The sequence below is a fragment of the Scomber scombrus genome, chromosome 19, assembly GCF_963691925.1.
Source record: "Scomber scombrus chromosome 19, fScoSco1.1, whole genome shotgun sequence".
Lineage (NCBI taxonomy): Eukaryota > Metazoa > Chordata > Actinopteri > Scombriformes > Scombridae > Scomber > Scomber scombrus.
Window position 1 is genome coordinate 6,920,075 of NC_084988.1, and position 21,497 is coordinate 6,941,571.

General features: G+C 36.9%; 3 protein-coding genes across 3 annotated transcripts; 1 reads left to right on the top strand and 2 right to left on the bottom strand.

Annotated features, from left to right (window-relative positions):
• Positions 1-4,821: 4,821 nt before the first annotated feature.
• Positions 4,822-11,908, top strand: adgrf3a (adhesion G protein-coupled receptor F3a). Its single transcript, XM_062440833.1, has 9 exons — positions 4,822-4,918; positions 6,102-6,314; positions 6,865-7,007; positions 7,210-7,272; positions 8,682-8,873; positions 9,734-11,062; positions 11,146-11,187; positions 11,402-11,437; positions 11,526-11,908. The coding sequence occupies exons 1-9, from the start codon at positions 4,822-4,824 to the stop codon at positions 11,580-11,582; spliced, it is 2,172 nt and encodes a 723-aa protein (XP_062296817.1). The 3' UTR covers positions 11,583-11,908.
• Positions 11,308-13,420, bottom strand: LOC134000964 (ankyrin repeat domain-containing protein 66). The gene is made up of 4 exons (XM_062440493.1): positions 13,282-13,420; positions 12,189-12,417; positions 11,925-12,040; positions 11,308-11,609 (listed from the first exon to the last, which is right to left on the bottom strand). Exons 1-4 carry the CDS (start codon positions 13,418-13,420, stop codon positions 11,596-11,598), a joined length of 498 nt encoding a protein of 165 aa, XP_062296477.1. The 3' UTR covers positions 11,308-11,595.
• Positions 13,421-15,025: 1,605 nt separating this feature from the next.
• LOC134001266 (tudor domain-containing 6) lies at positions 15,026-20,215 on the bottom strand. Its single transcript, XM_062440834.1, has 3 exons — positions 16,805-20,215; positions 15,172-16,114; positions 15,026-15,072 (listed from the first exon to the last, which is right to left on the bottom strand). Exons 1-3 carry the CDS (start codon positions 20,213-20,215, stop codon positions 15,026-15,028), a joined length of 4,401 nt encoding a protein of 1,466 aa, XP_062296818.1.
• Between the last annotated feature and the right edge of the window lie 1,282 nt (positions 20,216-21,497).

Here is a 21,497-nt window from a genome sequence, read left to right on the forward strand (position 1 = left end):
TTAAAAAGCAAACTGTAAAATAATTTTTTTAAATGGGCACTACAACAATAATTTTGTATTACACTTCCGTGAAGTTAAGGGCGTTACATAAGATGGATTTAAACATGATGGGTGGATTCATATCTGACGCAACATAGGCCAAGATATGCTGACTTCTTCATACTAGTCAAGCCCCCACCCAAAAAAACTGAATGCTATATTTCCCATAAATCAAATTGGTAGTGTCTTTCATGACTGACTGCATGCCCCTGTATGTAACACAGACTTTATGTCACAAAATTGTTTTCCTTTAAGCTCAAACATGAGATAACCCTGATGTCATCACCACGACATCGTCAGGGTTATTTTTCGGACTTGGCAAAGCCCCCACAGAGAGCCACAGATAACATTACTCAACTGTTCAATGTGACTAGTAAACTGAACCTTATATGTAAAAGCCCCTTTAAGCCTTAAAGTTTAGAAATGATATACCAACCTGACCTGACTGTATATCTGATAGATAATCCAACATAATCTTTATATTAAATCAAATGTGTGAATGAAAAACAATCTGTGACATTTAAAGTAAAATGTGCCAGTGTGAAGGATTGGAGCCAGTTGTTGCATACAGTATAATGTGTAATCATTCTGTAATCCTACTGCATTGATTATTGAAAGGTTCAGGTGTAAAACTGTTATTTCTTTTATATTTTCTTTTATAAACTTGAACAATATCATCAACTCTGACAAGGTTCCTTACGTAACATTCATTGTGACATGAACACGTGTATTCCTAAACACAGTATGAATAGTGTCAGTAATATCCATACAGGGAAGTCCTGCTTCACAAAGCTTCTCTGTGCTCTTCTCAAATCATGAAAGTTCAATTAGGAAAAAGTGGCGAGGTGGATACATGCATCGAGTTTCCGTGTAAAATGTAAAACTTACATAATGAGTACAGGCATGTCACACCTTTTCAGTCAACAATCTAGCAGGAACACAGCAGTTTTTGTCGTGAACTGGGGCAAATCAGGAATGCCATGGAGTTATTGTTTTATGTTATATTTTAACAAGCAAGTCTGTGGGTTGTTATGCCAAAATCAAAGTCAGAATGAGCCCCTCATAAAATAAATGTAAAGCATCAACAAAGATGCATCATTAAAAACAGAACTATAAGTGAATCCCCTCATTTAAATATCATTTTAATATTTCTGTACGAAGGAGTCCCGCTGGAACTGTGTAGCAGCAATGAAGCAGACATGATGTACTGTCCCTTCCTCACCTTGTATGTCCTCCACATGTCCTCTGTTTGACTGTGTTATTGCTTTTTTTATGGTCTTATACTTTTGAATTTAGTTTTCATTGCTTTTTTTGCTTCTGCCTCATTGATTGTATTTTTTTATTGCCTTTGCTTTTTTTTGTTTAATGTTTGCATGTTTTTATGCTCTTTTTTTGTATTCTGCGAAGCACTTTGTGAATTGTATTCCTGTTAAAGGTGCTATACTAAATACAATTATTATTATCACTCATTTAAAATGTAAGATTTCTTCCACTGAATAATAATCTCATCTTTTTAAAATATAATCATGTTGCTACCATGGTATAAAATATCAAATGTTAACCAAAATATCTAAACTAATTCAGGAAAGTTAGGGCTGCACTGTATGATGCATTTATTACTTGAACTATGGACTCAAGACAATATTTGTATTTATAACCACACAAACAAAATAGCCTCCAGACATGACATAATGCCCATGCCAGCTCAGATTTGACAGTCAAATTAATCCAGCATAACAGCTTTTTTTTTTTTAAACTTTGCATATATATCTCCTGTGGACTCTATCACCTACTAATAATATATCCACTAGTCAGCTGGGAGCCGGTCTCTGTGTTTCTTCATTTCTTATAGATTGCTGCAGCAACAGCTCCATCGGTGTGGTGCCGTCTTTCGTCTACACAGAGAACAAGTTCTTCCAACATTGTGAGACAGCGATGGTTCCCTGATACGAATCGAGGAAAACAGGTTAACAATTTCTTTATTCATTATCTTTTATAATATATATGTGGTATAAAAGAAGTTAGTTTTACTTATTTTAGCCTTTTTAAAATCTTATTATTATCTTTTTTTTTATAGCGTTTGATCACACTATGATAAGGTCATGATAAATGTTTGCAGTGTTGCACCAACTAATCTGCTCATAAACTGATTTTACAAAAAGTACATTATAAAATATATTTGATTACCTGAACTTCTGTTTTTAAATAAAACTGAAATATATCTATAGTAACATACAATAAAAAATGAAACTAGCCAATTTATTCAGTTATTCAACTTACAGTATATATTATGTTAGATTTTTTTTAAATTATATTTTCTACTGTATAAAAATCCATGGGACAGTTTGAATAAACCTGAATTATATAAAACACTTAAAGGACGGGTTTGAAATTATTCAAATGTGTCTATAACAACAGTCAGGTGCCCGAATGAACATTGAAACAGGTTTTCCTCGCAGTGATCATTCCTCATGTTGATACCGACTATTAGAAGATAGTGGACTGAGTTTGTCAAATAAAGTGGATACTCAATAGATATCTGGAGGATTCTTACAAAAGCAAGGAATTTGGCTCTAAAATGACTTAAAACTCTTTAATACATTTTTGCACAGGAGGAAGAGGATTGTGTATTTTGGCCCACATCACTTGCACTGCATTGTGAGGCAGTATCTTAATGGTCAATATGAACAGAAGTAAAACCTGTTTCAAGTGTTCATTTGGGCCGTTGACAATAGTTTTAAAACAGACTTGAAAAATTGTGACATCGTCCTTTAATCACAAAACTATCTCAAATATCAAATATGTTAGGGCATGTGTCCCTCTAATTTTGAATACCAATACCACACATGACATGGTATTAACCAGATTTTTGAGTTTTTCAACAGAGGATAAATTTACTTACTATTATCTCTCTGCAGAGACTGAATGAATACTCAGTAAACAAACTGTCTCTATATGCCTTGTTTAAAAAAAAATCATCTCCAAAACTAACTACGGTGACTTTTATGAGAGAATGCTATACTATTTTGACATAAGCCCAGGGAAATGTGCATGATAAAATAGTAACTATAAAGGCCACAGACAGTTTGTAGATGTTACTGTTTTGAAACACTTAAACCAAACCTACATATATTATAATACTCAAAGGTAACAAAGCCACATAGGAAGCAACCGGACCTCTAAAAATGTATTTCTCATTTCTTAGTCCTCAAGTAAAAAACAGGGTCATGTTTGGGAAGCACTGTTAGAAAATGTATATCTGCTCACCAAAGACTTTATTAGAAACACAACAGCTCTGCCATAAATTCTACTTTTGAGCAGTGTATACATTTTCTCTTCTCTTATGTTTACTTATTATTGAGGCCGTAGTGGGTGGTGGTGGGGTTGTACTAGGGTGCATCATATTGAAAAGTGTTCCTATTACCACCACCTCGCACTACGATCATAATAAGCTTCATAAAAGTAGAAATCATGGCAGAGCTGTGCCTGCAATGTGGATTGCATTAGATTGAGCAGGAGTTCCTAATAAAGTGAGTGTAGTTCTACATTTTGTAGTGTAGCCCGATACAAATGACTTATCATGTTATAAATTATTTGTAGGATACAGGATGTGGACCTTTATATTTCTTTATACCCTGGGACTGAACATCTACCAGGTAAGTCAGTGTCACAGGACTACGCATCAGGTCTTAAAATTCAAAACTGCAACATCAAATTATTTTCAATTGAATGATTTCCTTTTGACTTTCACAGGCTACAGGAACAGGTAATTTGATATTTAGGTTTCAACATGTTTCAGAATAATACTGTCCTTAAACAGATATGGTGTATGTGATGTTTAAAAACGTTTTGTATTTAAGATGATGTCTGTTTATTCTGCATGTTTCAGACAATTCAACGCAAATGTACTATGTCAAACTGACAATAGACCATAATGCAGTTGCTAAAGTAAATAAGCTACTGAGACCATTTGTGCATGACAACAACCTGACGGTTGATGGCCTGAAATTCACAACAAGTAAACACTTTTATAATATTTTTAATATTGCATGTTCCGCTAAAGTTTTTATTAGAATAAAAAAAGATGATGATGCCTGCTTAAAACTATTGTGTGTTTTTTCCCCTAATAAGGCTGTGAGACTGACAAGAACAATAAAACAGAGTGTACCTGTAAGCCTGACTACAAATGGAGTGATTGTCAGTCTGATCAGGATGACTGTACTGACACCCAAATCTTCAGCAAAGAGCCGATTCCCTCATGTATTTCAAGCTCCACAGGTATTCTGCCATTTTTCTGTGCCTGTGTGTATAAGTGTAGTTGTGTGTATCGAGCATACTAGCGTCCCAAAAAATGTACAATTGTTTTTTTCTTTACAGTTACTATCAATGGATCACTTAATTTGAATGAAACCTATGGGACATGTTTACATACTGATGGTGATGATTGTCGGAAAGGCCTGTTGAAAAAGGTAAAAACAATTATTTATTACCTTAATCAGTTTAGGAATCCTATAATGTATTGTCTTGTCATTTGCCAATAATACGATTGTGTTAAAACATGCTTAGTGAATGAGTTGTTGCCTTTCAGGTGAAAACAGTGTACAGCACTTTGAGTGGATTTGAAAAATTGACAATTGACAATTACAGGTAAAGGTGCTTTTTTTTTTTTTTAACCATTTGACATTTCTGTTATGTTATATGATATTCAGTATATGACTGAAATCTGGATTATTTTTTTTCCTTCACTTAAGAGTTGGAATGTTAGTCACTGCGGATTTAAATATGACCATTGCTACCAACTTCAATGCACAAGATTTGGTTGATAGATCCAAAGAGCTGGCCAAGATTTTGAATGCATCGTTTGTTTTGGAGACTCAAGGTAATTAATCATATCTATACAACAAGTGTGTGTCATTCATGGTTCCTAGACAATATCTGCTCTTTCCCTACTTAGTTGATCTTTTCCTCTAGCGCCACCATCAGGTTAACATTTTTTATTTTAATTGACATGTCTTGGCTTTCTATTACATGCAGATATTCATGCTGGCCACAGGATGAATCCCAATGACTGTAGCAGTCCAAAGATTTTGATTATATATTTAAATATCTCGTACTGTATGGATTGGTACAAAATGTGGTACAAACAGTCATGTTCCGTGTAGAGTTAATTTGAATGACTTTGGTAGTCCTTTTGACGTTTCATCTAGCTCAATCATCAGGTCAAAACATGAAGTGTGTGGCTAAACATTAACTGTGGGTATAGTTATAGACTGCAGATACAGCTACAGACCCATTAGATTTCCCATTTTAACTCTGATCAGATATATTAAAGCTGTACATGACTGATAATTGTATATCATATAACAATGGATCAATTATTATGTATGGCTGCTAGATGTTTAAGTTGGCAACTAAATCAATTAATGCAAGGTTCAATTAAAGTGAAATCTGAGGCAATATTAACTAAATTATTACTTGTAGGTGAAATGCATCAGGAAGAGGCAGCTCATTGATACTATTTTCTTAAACCTTTAATATAAAGCACATCCCTTTAAATAGCACATCACTCTAAAAAAAGATATCAAAAAGACTATATAAAGATGATATTGGAAATTTAACAAAACATTCCCAACTCAAGGTTGACATTGTGGCTTTTTCCAAAATTCTTTAAGCCAACTAATACAACAAGGGCCTCAAAATGCTATGGATGACATAATGTTTCACCAATGAAGACCGTGTGACGTATCCTATCTAAAAAAAATCCTGGTTACTTAACATAGTTCACAGACTTCATCCATAGTTACCATGAACATGTTACTGTCGAGATTTTGTTGTTGTTTTCCTATGCAAATCCCAGAAAAAGAAATGTCAAAATCTCAGCAGATAAAAATAAAACTAAATCTGAATTTAAAAAAAGAATAAAAGTATTGCCTTTTTTTAAAAATGTGGTTTTAGTTATTTTAATAATTTTGTGATGGCTTTAAGTAAAGAAGTTACTGACAGACACATACACCTCATGCCTTCTGGGTGTAGCTTACTCATTGAACTCTTATTTCTTACAGGTTCTGTTAAGATAACGGCACCATCTCGCACTGTGCGTTACTCCTCTGAGCAATATATGAGTTGCTCAGTGACGAAAAGCCTGGGAGTGGAAGCGGAGTGGATTCTGGAAACGGACACCGTAGATAAAATAACAGATGGCACAGTGTCAGTTGTGACATCAACAATGAAAAATTCCACACTCAAACTCAGAAATGTAACAGAGCACTGGGCAGGTATGTTTAGATATTTAACCTATTAGCTGGTCCAAAGTTTGGACGCACCTTCTCATACAAGCATGTGGGAAGGTGTGCCCAAACTTTTGACTGGCACTGTAAATGACTGTATACATAAACATTTCGAAATAGAAGTTGACTACGACTCCCAAGATGCATTTCAGCCAAAAATAGAGTTTAAAATCCCATCATGTGCACCGCTAATGGCGGGTGGAAGTTAAGGATTACAGTGTTGAGAAAAGCTGATTTTTTGATTTTTCATCACGCTCTGATTGGCGCCGATGGCTTCTCAATAGGAATGGTGGCTGAGGCTCATGGGTAATGTAGTATGCTTAACAGTCTGCCATGCCAAAATTGTGAACAAAATGGACAAAGGAAGTTGAAATAATTGAAACTGGTGATCATTATATAAATCTTTAGGATCATTACATTATCTGGGACAATCCTGTGTTTCAATGTTAAGTAATATTGGGGAGATTATTTAAAGAAAAATTAAAAATAAGAACTCATTTTAACTGGTTAACTTAATTTATATCTATTTTCTCTTTAGGACTGTACACATGTACCTACGAGCAAAAATTAGACAACATAACAATATTACACAAGGCAAGCACTACTTTGGACGTGTCTCTCCTGCCAGACATCTACATCTCTGCATCTCCATCATTTCCACGCTGCCATAAGTCTGCCGCTGTGAAAGTCAAATGCGAGATACAGAAAAGCAATGAAAATTACACAGTGGAGTGGGAGCCAGAAAATATAATGTCAGGAATAAAAAAAACAGATAGTAAGTATATTTTCTTTGGTTCATCTTCTTTGTCCATTTAGTTCAATTCAGTTAAACCATGTGCAAACTTGTTATGAAACACATGTAACACATTTGTGATCTTTGCAGGTCCTTCTGGAAATCACGTTATTTATGAAGCTGAGACATTATTTGGGTGTGACGAAGTTCCAAGTATAACGTGCATATTTAAAAACAGGCTCAAACAACCAAAAAGTGCTACATTTACTGTCCATACAATAAAAGGTATGTATTAGTGAAAAAGTCAGGAACATTTGCTGTGTCCACTCTGATTCCATATTTCCACTGAGTGCAACTAAAAAATCCACAGTGCAATTTTTTGTCCCTGATAGACGTATAAATTACAACACGTCAAAAGATACACAATGCTTATGATTCGTAAGCGTGTGAAATCAAAGAATCAAACTTACTACATACTATATAGTAAGCTACTGAGTGTTTATTATGTAGGGCTGTTCTTCCAGAGTAAAGTGAATAAAAAAGTAAAGCAACTCACGAGTAAGTAAACCTGAGTGTAATACATTTCTGCAGATATGTGTTCCTACTGTAAAAAATGAACCTACCTGCTCCTGAGTAGAAAGTAGATCATCTTTTGACCCTTCAGATTTATCTTTTGACCGACCCACAGGTTGGGAACAAGTGATGTCGGGAATATTGAATGAGCAAACAAGGGACACAGTAAATGTTTGTGTGATATTTGAAAGATTTTTTTCTTCAATGATATTCACATGCTCCAACTGTCCTTGTTACATTTAAGTTACCTTTGTAGTTTTTAACAGAACAAATGATAAAGTCTTTATTTAATCAGTAATTAACTTTGCTTCTACAAAACAGGAAATGATAAATACTGTGAAGCTGATCGTGAATGGGAAAACACCCTAGCTGATTTCACTGCAATGGTGAGATGCAAGAATGAAGTTGGATTTAAAAAGAGGCATTGGTAAGGCTGCAATTAAAAATGTTATTTATTTGAATGATCGGCTGATTTAAAAAAAATGAATGATTAAAGCATACCTATCAAAAGTTTGGACACGCCTTCCCATTCACTTGAAAGAGAAAGTGTGTTCAAACTGCCCATCATGATGTCTTGTTTTGTCTAAATGTGAGTCTAAAACCCAAAGATTTCAGCTTACCATCACACAAGACTTAGAAAGTTGAAACCAAATACTTTTTGTTGCTTAAAAAGTGACAAAAATGTTTAATCAATTGCCAAATGAAATACATTTTCTGTCAATACCAATAATTTCAGCTATTCAAATGGGACATGGGGAAGTGTGAAGTCAGCGTGTGTGAACCTGGAAGTGAACAGTGTGCTGCAAAGCGCAATTGTAAGCCTAACATTTCTAACATTTGTACTCTCTCACTCACAATATAATGTTGTAAAGTAAGATACACATTATTTAATAGAAAAGTGACAATTTACGCTAGCCTGCTATTCAAGAGTAATTATAATCAACTGTAACAGAAAGACCATAGCTTGGTGCTAAATAAATCTTCACCTCTAACTGACAGTTTACATTTTGACACATTTACTCACCTATAAATTATCCCTGTTGTTACAGGCTGCTGACAGTGGACTTGGCCTACTAGATCAAAATGCTGCCAATGTGTTTCAACGTCTTGAAAAAGTCACTAATAACACAAAGACTATCAACACATTTTCCAATATGGATGCATCTGTTGAAGTACTCACCAGTTTGAGTACCAAGCTGCAGGCAAATAATGAAATCATAATCAATGACACAACAGTGAATGTAAGTATTACTGAATCTTTGATTGTTTTCACTGAATGTTATTACTGATGATCAACCCATATGGATGCAAAAAGGATACTAATATCTCATTATCTCATCATTTAAAATGATGATCCTTAACATTTTCATGAATTCATACCCAATTTTTAGCCATGTTAATGACTGGAACCCAGATGATGAACCTCGACTTTTCCTCCAGCGCTATTGTGACATTGACGTTTTAGTTTTTTATTGATATATCTTGAAATTTGGTAGAAGCATTTATGGTCCCCAGGGAATTAAATGTAAAACAATGTTTTATCTTTTATCTAAGACTTTTTAATTTAGCACCATTGTCAGGTCAAAAGTTCTACTTGTCCAAAACTTTTGTTTACCACCAAATACCCACAAAGGATTACCCGTCTTATATAGTAGTTCTTAATGATAGTGGCGAAGTCCTCCGTTCTCATGTTGGGTTCAAATTGCCTTCATACATAATAGGGATTCACAGCAAACAAGACATGCATGTGACAGCCTCACTGTTTAGTTGTTTTGGGGTTGTTTTTTGTATGATGCAAACTAAATATCCTACTGTTGCTCCTCTGCTGTGTCAAAGTGGCTTCTCAACAAGTGTTTGCTGGACTATTAAACCTACCACCATTCAGTATTAACTGATTATAGTTTCACCAAATTTGACCATGTAATGTTATATATTTATTCATGTATTTTTGCTTTATCTAAAAGGCCAACGTATATATGTAACTCCACTTATTCAGCTTTTTCATAAATAATACAACCTGGATATACATTTTCTTTGACTTTAAGCAAACATCTTGTACTTAACTCAAAAGAAATTAAAATACGTTTTTTTTTCTTTTCAGAATGTTCTGCAGTCATCTAGCAATTTGCTGGAGAAATCTCTTGAAAGTACATGGAACGTAACTGATGAGACAGAAAATGTGACATTGGCTGAGAGATATCTGAGTTCTGTTGAGCAGTTAATTGAGGTGACAAATACAACAAATGACTATAGTAAATCAAATCTAGAGTTAAAAGTCAACAATTGCAATGGGACAATCTGTCACAACAATGTGTTTGGTGTCAATGTCTCTCTTAGTAAAATAAACCCTGACAGTGTAAAAACAGCCGGGTTTAAACAACTGAACGAGTATTTGCCCGATTTGGATGACTACCTGACTAACAGCATTGTTGTGTCAACAAGTACTGGCACAAAGCAAAAAGATAACCTTGAAATTAAACTTACATTTCCATTACTCACTCGAAGGACTCGCAACTTCGAGATGAAATGTGTTGCATGGAACAATAATACCGGACAATGGTCAGCAGACGGATGTAAGTGGGGTGGTCCATGGAATGAGGGAGAGTGCACATGCTTTCATTTGTCCTCATTTGCTATTTTAATGTCAAAGGAACCATTGAAAACGGTTGGGCTAACTGAGTTAACTTACTTTGGACTGTCTGTATCGATCGTGTCACTCATTCTCAGCCTCGCGATAGAACTGGCTGTCTGGAATTCTTTAGTTAAGTCAGATGCTTTATATTTACGGCATACTGCCCACATAAACATTTCTCTTTGTTTGCTGATTGCAGATTGCTGTTTTGTAGCATCTTCTAAGCCAGAGGATATTAGTCAAATCTGGTGTAGGACTTCTGTGGTGTTGAAGCATTTCTGTTATCTGGCCATGTTCTTTTGGATGTTGTGTCTGAGCACCACGATTCTTCATCAAACTGTTTTCCCTTTCCATATTGTGAGCAAGAAGAACTACCTGAGGTTCGCCTTAATCTTGGGCTATGTGTGTCCGTTTCTTATCGTTGCTATCACGTTTCTTACCAATGACGCTGGTGCCGAAGGAAAATACTACTCCAAGGAGACATGTTGGCTGATTTATGACAGCTTGTTGTCAGGGTCCATCCATACATTTATCATACCAGTTGGTATAATTGTTTTTGTCAACATTTTCTGCATGGCGGTGGTAATCATGAAGCTTTTGGAACATCCTAAGAATATAGTGAAATGTAATGGGAATGAAAAAGCAGCTGTCAAAACGGTCATGAGGTCCGTTATCCTTCTGACTCCAATCTTTGGTGGGACATGGATTCTTGGATTTGGTGTAACGATTCTTGACCTTTCATATGGTCCGTTAGCCGATGTGGTCAATTACGCCTTTACCCTGATGAATTCACTCCAGGTATGGTCAATTTAATCTTCAGTTAAACATCTGGACCAGTAAAAGTATTTCTTGCACACTAACCTTTATAATTTCATTTGCAGGGTCTTTTCATTTTGGTGACCACGTGCTTGGGGGAAAAACGGGTAAGGAACTTTTATTTATTAAAAGAAAATTCCTACAGTACCTACATAATGATGCATCTTGCATTTCTGGGTCAGTGATGTTGCTTTGTAGTGTATTACTTAGTAAGTAGGTCTTTAATATGTATTTAAAGGTACTGTGTAGAAAATATAAAGGCTATTAACCACAAACAGATAGTATAGCGTCATTAAAACTGTTTTAATACCATTTTGACAGACACGTGAAGCACTGATGAAACGTCTCAGAAAAGATGTAAGTGCACCACAACTGGATTTAGTCATGTGAAATACTACAATGAGTATTGATACATCTTACACACCCTTCTTCTTCTCTTCTCCAGGTTGTTGCATCCATCACAGACAGTTCCACAAAGTTAGACTCACCATGGAAGAAGTGAAAACGTGTACTCTTCAATCATGAGGAACTACATTTACAAACAAAACCAATGATATTAGCTTAAGCTACATTTTACTCTGATGTGATTTTTGTTGTTTATTTTAATTCATTATTTTTGATGGACGTAACTGCACAACTTCTTAATGTTTGTTTAGAGCTGTATATCTGTGTTTTGGACAAAATTAGAAAATGATACTGTTTGATAATCCTGAAATTAAGCCTTAATTAATATAAAAATGCGATTTGAGCAATACTGTATAGTAAATTACACGTTTTTGATTGTTGCTAAAGCACTTTAATGCTATAACACTGGCAATTAAAAGGCTACAGTGATGTCACTCACGGATCCTATTTTCTTCATTTTCTTTGCCCTGCTCTGCCCACTCCTCGTCTGTGTCGTCCACTGAAATGCCTTTCTGGGCTGCCATCTTGCGGTATGCCTGGCACTCAGTCTCTGCTCTGCAGCATACAGAGAAAGGCAATTTGCTTATTAAACTGATGACCAAAATGGCTGCTTTTGGTTACTATGCTGTGTATTTCAAAACAAAAAATGTATATCTAAAATAAAGATTCAAGAACTGGAATAATGTTGGGTTTCATTTCATACTTTTTAAGGAACTGAACACAGTCCTGGTGTCCATATATTTCAGCTATCCGTATAGGCTTGTCTCCACTGCGGTCCTCCTTGTCTATGGGAGCATGGAGGGAGTGCAGCAGCCGCAGTACAGCTAGTCGGCCAGATTCTGCAGCAAAGTGAGCAGAAGTCCATCCATACTCTGTCCTTAGACATGGCCTGGCTCCATGCTCAATGAGGATCCGGACTGTTTCTGTATGTCCTGTGAAAAAGTCATCATAGTAAAATATGACATGTACCTTTTTAGAGAGGGCAAGGCAAGGCAAGGCAAGGCAAGGCAAGGCAAGGCAAGGCAGCTTTAATTACATAGCGCATTTCATACACAATGGCAATTCAATGTGCTTTACTTAAAACAAACATTTAACAGTAAGAATTGGAAATTTAAAAAAAACATGAAAACATGCAATTTGAGAAATTAAAAAAAAAAAAAAAAAAAAAAAAAAAAAAATACCCCCCCCCCCCTATTAATAAAACAAAGTGAGGCAAAAGAGAGGGTTTTTTCATTATAGGCACACTGATTCATCAATTAGTGAAGATTTAATATTTTCTCTGTTTTATATCATTTTAAATTAAATACCTTTGGCTTTGGGACATGTTTGGGCTCTGGGAACTTATGAACATTTTTCAAGATTTTGACATATTATAAACTCAGATACTCAACAGGAGGGAGGGTTAATTGTTAATGAAAGTAATCATTAATAGTTGAAGCTCAATTAAAAAAACACGATTGGAACAAATCACTAAAAAATTTACTGAACGGTATTTTAATAAAAAGAACGGGTATTGATGTTTTCAGTTTATATGCTCAGGCATATATGCTCAGTTCTAGTCTTATGGAAAGCACAAAAATATGTAGTGTGCCATAATAAAAATAACTAACTTGGTTCCTTTGTTCCATTAATGTGTGAAGCTGTGCAATCTTAGGTCTTCTTAAACACCCATTTTGGTTTTTATTAAGCTAATACTATAACAAAAGTCAACAACAGCAGCATCTGAGTGGTGACACTAGTGACATTTGAAACCTGCATCAGGTGGAAAAATGATACTGTAACATTTCTACCTCTACCTTTGGCTGCAGCCCAGTGGAGTGGTGTCTTGTAGCTCCAGTCAAGGTCTCTCTGATTGGGGTTGCATCTATTTTGCCTCAAAATCTCCTCAACTCGATCAAAGTCCCCTGCGGCTGCTGCCTGGTGCAACTCTGACATGGTGTGACACGTGTCGCCTAGCAACAGTTGACCAACACAACATGCCGCAAAGATCCTGGATCTGAATCTGTAAACAGTAATGCTGCCACCTGCTGTCAGTGAGAGGAGGAATAAACCCAGGTGTGTCTCTTGTAGGCTAAAAAAACAAAAAAAAATTGGATACATAACTTCATCTATTTAACCTGAAAAGCAGTGCAATACCTTTATGTTTGGTCTTTCCAATGCCTGAACACTGGTATTAAATACACTCTACATATTGCACGGACAGCATTTAAACCTAATTAAACTTTACCTCCTGCCCTAGACAGTAATCTAAACCCCCTAAGGAAAGAATGAAAATAAATACGATATTTAGAAAACTGCAATGGCAATAAATCCCTTACAGCTCAAGAGAAAATAAGAATATTTTTGCAATGCCATCCTGAGACTGAGTACCAACAAACAGGGATTTAACTTGCTTCATGACAGATGTACACAGATTTATTGCAAGATTTTACTTTGAATGGGCCAAATAGACCTGCATAATGAGAAATGGGAATCAGACATGAATATTAATATTGATCGACCTTTGGCCAGATTTGTGTCAAGAAAGTGGGTCAGCTAATACTAGAATGATATTACTTCCTTATAAGCACCTCTACAGTGATCCAAAACTATCAGAGATCTGTCTCTAAAGTAGAATTAAGACCCACAACTTTGTTGATTGGGAAATGTTTATAAATGTGTCATGTCTAAAGAAACTAACTTTATTTGTTAAAACTGTGCTCTCGCAATCTGTCTACAGTTTCATCAGTCCCAGAAATTAACATTGTCCCAACTGTAAACATAGAAATGGATATAGGCTAATTGAATATTTAAAGATCAGCAATAGAAATGTTATAAAAAAATGTTATCATCGTCCAACTTCTAAAATCTCTTTATAGCATCTCTTCTCATCTAAGGAACTTTTTTTGTTTGAACGTTCAATGCTATTTTTCAGGTTTTAGATTCAATATCATAATGGATATCATCACTTTCATCTCAACATGAGCCCAGTTAAAACTCAACATTGTGTAAGGCTGAAGAGAAAGAAGCCTATTATTCCCTGTTCCACTGAAAAGACAAGAATTATCTGTTCAAAGATGTACAATCCATTAAAATAAATAGGTTACACTAATTCATTTATCCACACAAGGGCATTTATTAATACAGTGTCACAATGGGAAAAGCTCAATTTCATTTGTTTAAATGTAGACTTAGTAAAATTTCTAACAAGGAAAACATACTACATAGTCTGTTCAAAAAACATTGCTGTTGTGTCACAAAAGGCTTTCTCCACAGCAGTTTATATGGATCCAATCCTGGAAAAATAAAAGACATAACATTTTGAAAACATGAAATATAAGTCCTTTCATGCATTTTAATATATGGGGATATACTTTGTGATAACTGTATGACATGTATTACAGTACATGCCTAAATGTTAATAATTCACCCATCAGTTGTTTGCTATTATTGAAAAGGTTGTTACTGTAGTAGCAGAACCCTCATTTGTCCTAAAGAGGACTAATTGCAGGAGAAGAACCTTTTAAGTCATACCATTCAGTTGATGGCTTTTTGATGATTTTAAACCCCAGCACAATCGTCTATGGTCCTGGTTTCATCCTGGTTGACTAAAGATGAGAGATCAAATGGAATTAAAAATCACATCCATAAAGAAAAATCTAAGTTACAAACAAGACTTTCAAAAACATGACACCAAGTCAACTAACCAGAATCTGGACTTTCTGCCAAGGTATGGTCTGTTGGAAATCCTTTCCAGTATTTCTCCATCGCTGTATTCACAACCACTCCTTCACATTCAATGTCCACTGCATACTGGGGAAATGCCATCTCTGAATGATCATCCATGTTGAACACTGACACTTTTAGTGGGTTGTCAACCAGAAGGTTGTAGAAGTCATCGTAAACTTTGTCATCCCAGGAGCCCTTGGACTCCTCAAATCCATTCAAGGAGCACAGAAATGCCTGAGGAGCGTGCTCCAACAGACTGTGAGGCACTGATCTCACATTCTTGATGTCAACGTCTGATTCATTTCCATAGTCAACAAACAGAACATAAAATGTATCATTACTCCTGCGAATGACTTGAGCTCGATACCACTGGTTGTCACTGGAAAACAGAGCAAGGCATGGACTGCCAGGACTAAGAGTGTCTGGGAACATCATGTCCTGCTCTGCTTGTCCTGCTTCCTGTGCAAGCCTCACCACTTTGCCAAGATCCTCTGTGTTGGTGTACTGACACCAGAAGAAACCGGGTTCCACAATACAAGAGGCATATACCTCCTCTTCTTTGTTTTTGGAAATATTTGGCTTCTTGTACATGCAAGTATTCACATTTTCTTTGGAAACAATGTGTTTAATGTTAGACTTGGTTGGACCATATTGGAGGAAAGTTTCTGTTTCAGGGCTTTCTGTCATAACATGTTCTTTGGCAACTGGTTTCCAGTATACCTGCATTGCTGCATTTACATTCACCCCCTCACACACAATTTCCACTGCATACTGAGGTACTGCCATCTCTGAATGATCTTCCATGTTGAGCACTGACACTTTTAGTGGTTTATCAACCAGAAGATTATAGAAGTAATCATACACTTTGTCATCCCAGGAGCCCTTGGGCTCTTCAAATCCATTCAAGGAACAAAGAAATGCCTGAGGAGCGTGCTCCAGCAGACACTGAGGTACTGATCTCACATTCTTGATGTCAACGTCTGACTCATTTCCATAGTCAACAAACAGAACATAAAATGTATCATTACTCCTGCGAATGACTTGAGCTCGATACCACTGGTTGTCACTGGAAAACAGAGCAAGGCATGGACTGCCAGGACTAAGAGTGTCTGGGAACATCATGTCCTGCTCTGCCTGTCCTGCTTCCTGTGCAAGCCTCACTACTTTGCCAAGATCCTCTGTGTTGGTGTACTGACACCAGAAGAAACCGGGTTCCACAATACAAGAGGCATATACCTCTTCTGTTTTGTTTTTGGAAATGTTTGACTTTTTGTACATAGAAGTATTCACATTTTCTTTAAGGTGTGCCATGTTGGACTCAATTTGAATACCTTGGAGAGAGGTGGCCATTTCAATTTCCGTCACAATTTCCTTCTTACCATGTTCTGTGGGAAATGGTTTCCAGTATTTCTGTATCATGCTATTCACAACCACATCTTCCCACTCAATTTTCACTGCATATTGAGGAAGTCCAATCTCTGATTTGTCCTTCATATGTAACACTGTGACTCTGAGAGACTTATCAGCCAGGAGATTGTAGAAGTAATCGTAAGTGCTGTCATCCCAGGAGCCCTTAGACTCATCAAACCCATTCAAAGTGCACAAAAAGGCTTGAGGAGCCTGCTCCAACAGACTCTGAGGCACTGTTCTCACATCCTTAATGTCGACTTCAGACTCATTGCCATAGTCAACAAACAGAACATTAAGTGTATTTCCAGTTCTCTGAATTACCTGTGCTCGATACCACTGGTTGTCACTGTAAAAGAGAGCAAGGCATGGACAACCAGGATCCAAAGTCTTGGGGAATATTGTGTCCTGTTGTGCCTGTCCTACCTCCTGAGCAACTCTTGAAACTATGTCCAGGTTTTCTGTGTTGGCACACTGACACCAGAAGTAATTGGGTGCAACTATGCAGGAAGCATATACCTCCTCTGTTTTGTTTTGAGAAATGTTTGGCCTCTTGTACATGTAGATGTTCTCCATTGCCTCAGGGCACGAAGGAAGGGAAAGTTGTGCCATTTCTGAGTCTGTTTGGAGACCTTGTATGAATGTCTGTGCCACCATGGTTTCTTTGACCTTGACATCCAACATTGTTTTTTTTCCTTCATCCAAAGTCCTTCCATGTTCAACCGTTGGTATGGAGACAAGAGTTGTGGATTGTGAATCCGTCTTTAGCTCATCCACTGTGATGGAATCACAAATTCCATTGCTACAGACTTTACTTTTTTCTGTCATATCCTCTAATGGTGGCACATTCGTGAGCTCTTCAGTTAAACAGTCTAGACCTGGAACACTAGCCTGTTGTGAGCCTTTGCAGCACTGCTGGTCAGTCTGCTTAACTAGGCCATTTGTCTTCTGTCGATTCATCTTTGCTATGCACTCTCTGACTTTCCGATTTACATTCAAGGAACCCTCAAAGAGTTCAACAATTAGTTTACCTCTTTCCCCTTTAGCTACTACTGAAATGGTAAAATTACGGCCAATGGCGTTATCTTCAAACCACTGGTTGACTTCCTGTGGTACTTCAGCTGGGACATCAAACAGTCCAAGTGGAACAGCCTGCACAGGAACAGACATGGCAATACATGCTTCAGAGGAAAAAGCATGGATATCAGATTCACTCACTGCAGGGGTCTCTCCATAGTCCACAAAGTGTACTTTAAGTTTGGGTGACATTTCTATTACTTGCCCTCTGTACCACTGATTATCAGTGTACCTAGCTAAGCAAACACTGTTGAGTCCAAGTTGGCGATCTGTGCACTGTGGCTGGCAAATTAGTTGCTTAACATTTTCCATCACTTTGTCAAGCAAGTGAGAGTTCCTGTCTAGCTGGCAGTAAAAATGATTTACATTCTCTGCAAAGGTAATGCACACTTTTTCTTTTCCACCCACCTCAATATCATGTGTGGAATAATTATATGCATCTGATTGGACCAGAGAAAGGATTTGACTTTCAACCTGTGCACATTTCTGGGGCAGGGATGGGCTTTCTTCATTAGATGTTCTGGCCTTTAAATTACTTTTCAATACACCATTTGAAGAGGCACCTGAATCCACAAACTTTTGAAACTCTGATGCAGCATCAGTTGAAGTGACAGCATTGGAATTAGTAGAATTCTTCAGATTGAATAGGCAACACTGAAAAGGCCCATTGACCCCATCTAAGAAAGCTGGGTCAATGGGGTACACATCTCGCAGAGGGACCTTTTGAGTTTGATCATAATCTATAAATATAACATCTACTACAGGGGAGTGGTGACTTGCAATGATCTTCGCTCTACACCACATGCCATTTTCTGGATTACGGGCGACACAGATGGACCGAACAAGTGGCTGAAGTTGGGCAGAGGCATAGTGGGTTTGCAGATCTTCCATAAGGAGACTAAGACAGTCACCATTTTTAGTTGCTTGAGCGCAGGTCGTCTTCCATACCTTTTTAATACGAGACACTTTTACATTGACAGAACTTTTTATGGTAAACATATCATGACAAGTTGAAAGATGCCCATTTTCGTGTATTAGAGGGTCTGGATGTTCAGAGTTATCTTTGAGAGGATGAGCAGTGGGGCCAGAAGTCTGTACCTCATCTTCCCTGCCATTAATTGGTGTGTTCTTGGTACTTGGCAAGGTTTCCTCTAAAACATCAACATTTAAATTGACTGTGTTCTGGAAATCCACACACTGTTCATCTACAAGTGAACTGAGAAATGATGAGGGAATGGGATCATTCTGGACATTTGAATCTTGTTCAGTCTTACAAGGTGGAAAAGATCCTGCGTTCACTAAAAAGCAGTTGTTTATGCATGCATCATTAGCAGCATGAAGAGTGACATAATACACATCTTGAGGTCTACTGTGGTGGTTAAAGCGAGCCACAACTGTCTCATTCAGGAGTAGTGATTTCAAGTAATCAGTCTGGTTTGTAGTCCATCCTGTGCCATTATCATTCACTCCATCTAGAGAACAGAGATATGTGACAACTGGCATTCTCAGGAATTTTCCAAGCATTGGTCTGATGTCTCCAACTGGGACAAATTCAGTTTTTCCTTCATCTACATGCAAGACTTCTACAGCACCATCGCTAGTCACAATGTTTTGCTTTAGTAACGAGCGACACCATCTGCCATTTGATCCTTTAGCAGCACATGGATCCCCGTTGGTCTGTGGTTGTGCCTGCCCAAAATCTGAAGTCTCTTCATAGTGCTGGTGGATTTGTTCTGATAATATTTTCACTGCCTTGGAAAAAATTTGAAGCTTGCAAAAAATGTTTTGTGGATCAATAACCTCCGTCACAGTAACAGTTTCAAATGTGTCAGTTAACAGTTCTGGGTACAAGTATTGGTCATGTTTCTCAAGCATGACATTCAGACTCTGTTCCTGTGTTACATGGTAGGCATCAGAAGCATCTCCTTTGGGTAAATGTAGACATTTAAGTACAAGGCATTTAAATTCTTCCACTGGAATCTTCTTTGCAATCCCAAACTTACATATGTGATTGGAAACAACTGGTATGTCAAGGAGGATAATCCTGTCTGGCATCAGCACATGTTGAACCAGCCCCTTAAACTTCTTGCCAGGCAGAGACTCCAAAAACTTTGTGGCCTTTTCAGGCCAAATATTCTCAAGGGAGATAACATTTGCGAGTATGCAAGATTCAATTTCAGGAGGAAGGAGAAAACTGTCACTCTGGCCCCATGCTAAAGCGTCACTGGTGGTGATATGGTGCTGTCCCTGGTCAATAAGAAAAACATTGAAGGTTTCACTTTGAATCGATACAATTCGAGCTCTATGCCAGGTGTCACTGATGCAGACCAGACAAAGGTCCCCTGGTTTTCCTTCTGATCCACAAAACTTCCCCTTAGGAATCTGAATTTCCTCTCTCAGTTTCTCATAAACATGCGTCCCTCCATCACCCATGTGGACCCATAGTTCAACAAGACCCCAATTAAGGTTTGGGTTTACTCTCGTGATGAGAACAGGTACATCTGATCCAGGTGTTGGAAGCCCAGGAATCGAACACATGGTGAAGCTCAGAATTCAAATATACCTGCAAAATTTAACAAAGAAATGTATTAATGTAACAAAATAGGCCTTTAGATAATTTATTAAAAAGCACTTAAAAGGCAATGCCACCAATTTTAATGCATATAAATAGTTGCTCAGTTTGCTCTGGCTGTTGTCTGCAGACAGTGAGCATTAAAACACACCCACTACAACCATAACTCTCTACAAAGGGGCCACAATTTGAGGATATGGTATGAGGAAAGGAAGCAGCTTTTATAGGGCACATCTCAATATACTCCTCCAGCAGCCAGTATGACCAAACAACTTTTTTGAAACAAATTAGATGTAATGGTTAGCTGTATTCCAAAACCAATTGGCTGGGCTAAAAAAATAGCTTGACAATTTTCACATAAATGCTGAACTGGAAAGTTCATACTTATGTCACTGAGCTATACAACTGATTTTCTGAAAGACAAATTCAAGTGATATTTCAGAACCCCAGATGTTGTTTAACTCAAGAATATTAACATCTCTTTTGACTATAGGTATCGAAAGATATTCCATCTGCTGTACAATAAAAACATTTGAAATCATTTTCTAACGTTGCAAATCTGTAGACATAGAATCTATCTACAGTATATTTCTAAACCCCACAAAATGGTTGAAAAAAAGTGACATCTCAGTCACTTGCACGAAAAAATCTAAAAGATGTTATGATGCATGGAATATTAGACAGTATAAAATATTTAAATTTGCCTCACAATAAAACATTTTAAGCTTTTTATGGATATCGTAAAAAATTATTTCTTCTGGTCTCCAGTCGAAAATCTTTGTTACTGTACAGCAAGCAGAGTCATTTTTAAATCCACATGGGCAGACATGTCTGTAAACACCTACAAAACAGTGTTAAGTGCTGTTAAAGGCACAGCCTGCTTCTGTGCAAAAGTAAAAGTATTTAAAACTATTTAAAAGTTTATCTGTGGCTAATATAAAGCTTCAGCCGTCCAAATGAGTCAAATCAAGTAGATAGCTTCCAGCATTAGTTTTTTAATACCAAAATGTTCCTCTTTTTGTTACTCACCATAGCTCAACGGTGAAACACTGAGGAAACACAAAGAGGGAAATGGATGGTAAAAGACTGTAAATGTGGCAGATATCCACTTGATATAACTAACTGCTGAAGCCTCATATAAGCTTCAGATAAACTTTTTAAATACTTGATTTTTGGCTCCCATCACTTACACTGAAAGCACATTTGAAAGGGGATCTTTAAATAGCCAGTATGAACAGGAGGAATGAT